Here is a 6,368-nt window from a genome sequence, read left to right on the forward strand (position 1 = left end):
GAGAGAGAGAGAGAGAGAGAGTTAGCTTCTTAGAGAAGTTTAAAAATCTGGATTTCCATATTTATAAAACAGGGGATTTCGTTGACGAGATACGTCACCTCGTCGATGAGTCTTTCATTAAATTCATCGACGAGACCCTGTATTCATCAATGAAATTCAGGCTGCCCCAGAACCTTTCTCGATATTTTCTCATCGACGAAGCCCTATGTTCGTCGACGAATTTTCTTCTACACTCATCGACGAGGCCCTGTATTCGTCGACGAGTCCTAGCCGTTTTCTTAAAATTATGGTTATCCCCCAAAATGCGATGTCGTCGATGAACGCTACAACCTCCTTCTGTTTCCAGTTTCCATTTCCTTTCTTTTATTATTTAAATCTCATTTTTATTCAGGTCGTTACAAGTTTCCTAAGCAAATCTCGCTACTTGGACTAGCGAGATTTGTTTAAATCTCGCTAGTCCAAGTAGCGAGATTTCGTGAGGATTATTTGGAAAATTATTTTCTCAAAAAAGGTATTATTTAATATATTTTTAAAAAAAAGGATAAATTCGGAAAAAACTAGTTATATGGAGCATGAATACAAGGAATCGTGAGGAGAAGATAAGTAGCATTTTCTTTAAATTAAATAATAATAAAAATAATAAGTCACATTGCCGCCCTTTTCTTTCTCTTCAGCTCCATACTACTCTTTTCATTCTCCTCCTCCTTCTTCTTCTACTACCAAAACTGTAAAGCTTCGTTCATGGCGGGGAATTTCGAAGCTTATCATGTCCCGCAACAGAGTAGAAGAGACAGGCTTCGAGTCGGCCTTCAAAACAACGAAGAAGAACCCTACTTATTTTCATTACGGAACAGCTCTGGTTCCCTCCCTCACCCCGTTCCATCACCAACCGCTTCCCAATTTCTCACATGCCCTCATGAGCGAGGTCTCATGATCAATGCCTCCTCATCTTCCTCTCTTCTTACTCCTCGATCTGCTTTCTCCTTAAGCCCCAGATCTTCATCGCTCCAGCCTTCTACCAGTCGGGGCTCGTCCTTTTCCGAATCAAGAAGTTTTGTTCCCCTCGGTCCGTTCACAGGCTACGCCTCAATCTTGAACAGATCGAGGTATTTGAGGCCTGCGCTGCAAATTCTAGAGGGAGTTTGCGGTGTGAATCCCGGAAATTATGATCCGGAAAGGAAATGTATAGATTCTTCTTATCTTTTGGACGCTTCGATGGAGAGTTTGAGGGAAACCGAGATTGTGAAGAATCCAGTGACCTGCAGCGGTCGAATAGAGCATCGATTCAAGGACTTGCGGCTCGTATCCATGCTGGAAGAGGTACGTTTATTGTTTAATGGTTTATTCCCTGTTAATTAGTCGTTTTTTTTCTTCGTTGATATTCGTTTGGTTGGTAAGAAAATGTGCGTGAAGAACGGAAATGAAATTTTAGTTGGGTATTCACTTGGGATTTAGGGAACAAAGATCTCAAAACGAGTCAAACCCAACACCCAGGGAGATTCAAATGTAACATTTATATTTCTTTTCCACTTTTCTCCGCAACTAATAACAAAGGCTAGGGCTGCAATTAGATATTCTTCGTGTTTAAATTTGACGTGTTTGGTTCTTGAAATACATGAAGAGATTGTTTGAATTTGAGTTTATTCTTGAACATAAGATCCCCGGGGAGGAGGGTGGATATAGTAACACATGCATCAGTGCCAAAAAAATTCTTGCAAGAAGCAGTAAGGGATCTGCAAGGGGTGGATCTGCAGGAGCAGCACCATCAAATTATCGGGAAACAGTGCAAGTGAGTTTTCCTGGTTGCCACGGAGATAGATTGACGTTATACTGTGCATAAGGCGAGAGAGATAGAGAGAGAGAGAGAGCGAGCGAGATCCGCAAAAGCATCACGGCTTCTCTTGCCTATCAATGGAGTCGACATGTTTGTCGGCTTCCAAAACCCGCAGGGATTAACAATGATTTATTCCTGTCATATGTGTTTAATCAATCAAAATCATTGATAATTAGAAATTTCCATGATAAAAATAGAAAAGTTATAGAATATAAACTACATATGGTGCCCGTGAAGTCTCCTGCATTTGAATTGATGGTTTTTATTGTAGACTGTGTCTCGAGGAAAGCGATGCATATTTGCTGACTGGGCAGGGCCAAAAGATGTACTGTCTTGTCAAATTGTTCATATAATTATTTTTGTCGTGTTCTGGTTTGAGCAATTAAAATGCTGGGACGGAAACCTTGGTACTCCCAAGTCCAACGATGTTCTTCTACTGTTTTCTTCTTTTCTTTTCTTTTTTAAATTCTTGTTTGGTAATTTTCTTAAAAATTAACTGGTCCTCACAGTTCAATTCATTCCCCCATCATTCCTGTGATCCAGCTTGCATTCCTCTGGCTGCTTTTGACAATTGGCAATTGGCATCCATCATCCACTCCTAGACAGTGAAAGCATTTGTACATTGGTGTTTTGTTTTTGGGTGATTGAAGGCAGACTAAAGTACTATAGCCCATTTCCAGTCGTTCCCACTCCTCTGAGACTTCTAATGGTCCTTTGAATTAAGAATTTTATATAGAAATAGGGAAGGCAAAGAAAATTAGGTGGAGATTTATTTTTCATTATATTTTTCTTCTATATGAAATATTATTAGAAAAGAAAGTTTGTTTTAATACAATCAAAATTTAGGAAAATTCAAGTATTAATGATTTGTAAAATCAAAATTTTGTTCATAAATTTAATATATTTTTTTATTTTCTTTCTCAGGAAAACCAAACATCAAAATGCGGATTCTTTGATATTTCCCTTTTTTTTTTCTTAATATTAGCTGAGTTCCAAACTGGGTCTAAAAGAGTTTTCATAGAAAATTCTATGATATATATCATAAGCATTGGATATTAAAATGAACGGTTGTTAAAGACTTGCATGACTTAAAAGAGTCCAATTTTCCTTTGGGTTCTTTAGCATTGAACTTTGTCAAATGAGCGTTGCAGGCTCAGACACCGATGCATTTTATTGTATGCATGGATTTTAAAATTTAACGCGTGTTAAGGATTTGGGTCCAATTTTCATTTGGGTTCTTTAGCATTGAACTTTGTCAAATGAGTGTTGCAGGCTTATACACTGACGCATTTTATTGTACTAATTGGATTTTAAAATTAACGGTTGTTAAGGGCTTGTGTAATGTAAAAGGGTCCAGTCACTTCAGAATCGAACTTTGTCAAATGGAAATCATCTAGCGAGTAGGATACTTGGATTTGAATTAGCTAAAACATACTTAGATTCATGTTTTAATTTATTCAAGCGTGTATGTGGAAACAAATTTTGTTATTTTTTTCCCTCGGGACAGTTGAATTTAGTTGATAACTACTTAATGCATATTTCTAAGCCTAAGCGATCTTTTGAAATTCAAATAATCCCAACCAGGTTTACAAGAGATACCAGCTATATTGCCAACAGATGCAGTCAGTTGTTGTATCCTTTGAAGCAGTTGCCGGGCTTGGAAAGGCAGCCCCCTTCATATCCTTGGCATTCAACACCATAGCAAAGCATTTTGGGTGCTTGAAGAGTGCCATTTTGGACCAAATTGATCAATTCACAGGTAAAAATTCTTCTAGTGATGTCCAAGAGGATACTCCCAAGTCCAAGATTTTGGATGGCTAACTTGCGCCTTCATGCCCAAAAATCAGGTCAAAACTCAACCTTTACTCAACATCCCATTTGGCGATCCCAAAGGGGACTTCCTGATCATGCGGTGGCTGTGCTCAGGACTTGGTTGTTCGAACACTTCCTACACCCGTAAGCGATGACTTTGCCCTGAACACTTGATGTATTTGCATAATGGGGAGATGTAATGAGGTCTTGATTCATCCTGCTGATCTTTCTCTATTGCAGCTATCCTTCTGATTTGGAGAAACAAATGTTAGCCCAACAGACAGGTCTATTAAAGACTCAGGTGAACTCCCTTTATACCCCTTTATACCTCTGCCACTGTCATAACAAATTAAGATTTTGGTATATCATTACTGGGCGTGCTTCAGTTGGCATTCTATTTTGCAACAAATGGTTCTTGGTCCTCAGCTTTTGGTTGTTTCCACAATATATAGAGTGCTGCAATCCAAACTCTCTTTGTGCAGGTGTCCAATTGGTTCATCAATGCAAGAGTAAGGCTCTGGAGGCCGATGGTGGAAGAAATGCACATGCTCGAAGAGCGCCAAGCTCAATTACCATCAGAAGCTGAGAACCAAATTACTAGCTTCCCTGCTGATCAACTGCATTTTGCAAATCCACTCCCTTCAGAGAAACTATCACAAACCACATCCACCCAAAATGCACAAGAAATTCAATTCAAGCGCAGCAGAAATGTGTTTTATCATGTACCGGAATGGACTGAGGATCACATGAAGCTATCTAGCATTAATTTGTCAAGCAATTGCCAAAGTGTGCATGGGAGCAGCACAGGTGAAAGCAGTGGCATTTCACTAGCACTGGGCCTCAACCCAAATGACGGAATCGATATGTCTCAGCCCTTCCCAATCGACATTTCTTACCAGTTAAATTTGGAAAAGAGATATTGAGATAAAGATTTCAAGAAGTAGCTACAATCACAAAATTCATGGTTTTGAAGCAATGTTATTGATTCTGTTGTATTCACCAATCCATTGAGACAGTAGAGTTGACAATTTTCCTTGATCATGATTATGATTGTCCATGCATCTTGTGACACAGTCCACATGTGAGCCACCATACTGTAAAGAAAATTTAATGACATGTATGCTATTTGCAAGAATGAGTTCATGTGGTCAAGGAAAATATTTTGCGATTATTTACATCGGAGGTATGTTCTTATAAACTGCATCTTTGCGTCTATTATGTATAGAGAGAATTGCAAAGGGACCTCTAGCTATGTTGGCCTATTAACAATAAATATTAGCATGGATGCTTGGATGGTACACGTTTTTTTTATTATGTATGGCTTCTGTTCTTTACAACTTATACTCCCTCAATCCATGCCTAAAATCGAATGATCCATGACGACAGTGATTTGGCTATCAATATTGACAAATTACCTCAGTCGCAAAATCCCGAAGAAGGGTCCGAAATGGCGAGAAATAATAATATTATAAATTCGATGGAATTGTCACTAATATTATGTTATTTACGTAGGTGCGGTTAATTCACCTAATTACTACTTTCTTTCTTTTTTTCTTTATTTTTTTTTAAAAAAAAAGTGGTATCTCAATTTATTTATTGATAACCCCTCACTTTTGGTGGAGGAATACCATGGTTACAAGATAATCAATGGGAGATAACAAAAGACAACACGTTAAAAACCTCCCAAAGAACAACACCAACATCCAGCCAAAAATCAGGTTACAAGTCCAAACAAAACAAAACAAAACATGACCTACAAAACAAACCTCACGCAACAAAACAAAACAAAACCAAAGATAAACAACATAAAACATAAGCAATAGGTTATATAAATTGGAGAAGATGGGTACGGCTTATATGAGGTATGTTTAGCTAATTTTCTGTTGGTTTTGGTCTATATTTTATGTTATTTATCTTTTGTTTGTTTTGTTGTGTGATATTTGTTTTGTAGGTCTTTGTTTTGTTTTGATTTGATTGGATTTGTAATCTTATTTTGGCTGGGTGTTGGTGTTGTATTTGGGAGGCCTTTAAAGGTTTGTCTTTTGTTTCTCCCTTTAATTATCTTGTAACCACGGTATTCCTCCGCCAAAAGTTAGAGTTTATCAATAAATAAATGGAGGTGCCGCCCTTCTTTAAAAAAAATAAAAATAAAAAAAACATAAAACATAAGCAAAAACCAAAAGGAAATCAGCTAAACATACCTCATATAAGTCGTACCCATCTTCTCCAATTTATACAAATCATTGCTAACTCTAGGGAGTTGACTGCTATTTGTAACAAACTATTTCTCCCCATAACACCTTGTCGAGCTAAGGTATCTACCACTTTGTTCCCTTCTCTATACCAATGATTTATCGAAAAATCTACTCCCTTCAATAAACCAATAAGTTGCTCCTAAAAATCCCACAAATACCATAAGGAACACTTCCTGGCTCTTATCCAATTAACTACAATATTCGAATCACATTTATTATCGATACAGGTATGACCCAAATGTCTGCAAATCTTTATTTCCTCCAACACAGCTCTCAATTCAGTTTCATTATTTGAACAAAAACCAAAATATTTTGAAAAATCAATCACAAAAGAACCTGTATCGTCTCTAAGGATGCCACCACCCACCGGCCCTGGTTTCCCAAGCTGCTCCCATCCAAATTTAGTTTCAACCTCCCTTGCCTCGGTTTTAGCCATCTCACACTTTGCATAGTTTTAATTCTTTTAT

General features: G+C 37.7%; 1 protein-coding gene across 1 annotated transcript; it reads left to right on the plus strand.

Annotated features, from left to right (window-relative positions):
• The first annotated feature begins 639 nt into the window (after positions 1–639).
• Positions 640–4,844, plus strand: LOC131165374 (BEL1-like homeodomain protein 9). The gene is made up of 5 exons (XM_058123102.1): positions 640–1,320; positions 3,419–3,593; positions 3,682–3,790; positions 3,887–3,947; positions 4,129–4,844. Exons 1-5 carry the CDS (start codon positions 742–744, stop codon positions 4,567–4,569), a joined length of 1,365 nt encoding a protein of 454 aa, XP_057979085.1. The 5' UTR covers positions 640–741; the 3' UTR covers positions 4,570–4,844.
• The last annotated feature ends 1,524 nt before the right edge of the window (positions 4,845–6,368 follow it).

Source organism: Malania oleifera, chromosome 10, assembly GCF_029873635.1.
Source record: "Malania oleifera isolate guangnan ecotype guangnan chromosome 10, ASM2987363v1, whole genome shotgun sequence".
Classification (NCBI taxonomy): Eukaryota; Viridiplantae; Streptophyta; class Magnoliopsida; order Santalales; family Ximeniaceae; genus Malania; species Malania oleifera.

Coding starts and splice junctions, on each gene's coding strand:
- LOC131165374 (XM_058123102.1), top strand. CDS start 742: ATGGCGGGGAATTTCGAAGCTTATCATGTCCCGCAACAGAGTAGAAGA. Junction 1,321..3,418: donor TCGTATCCATGCTGGAAGAG/GTACGTTTATTG, acceptor AATCCCAACCAG/GTTTACAAGAGATACCAGCT. Junction 3,948..4,128: donor CAGGTCTATTAAAGACTCAG/GTGAACTCCCTT, acceptor CTCTTTGTGCAG/GTGTCCAATTGGTTCATCAA.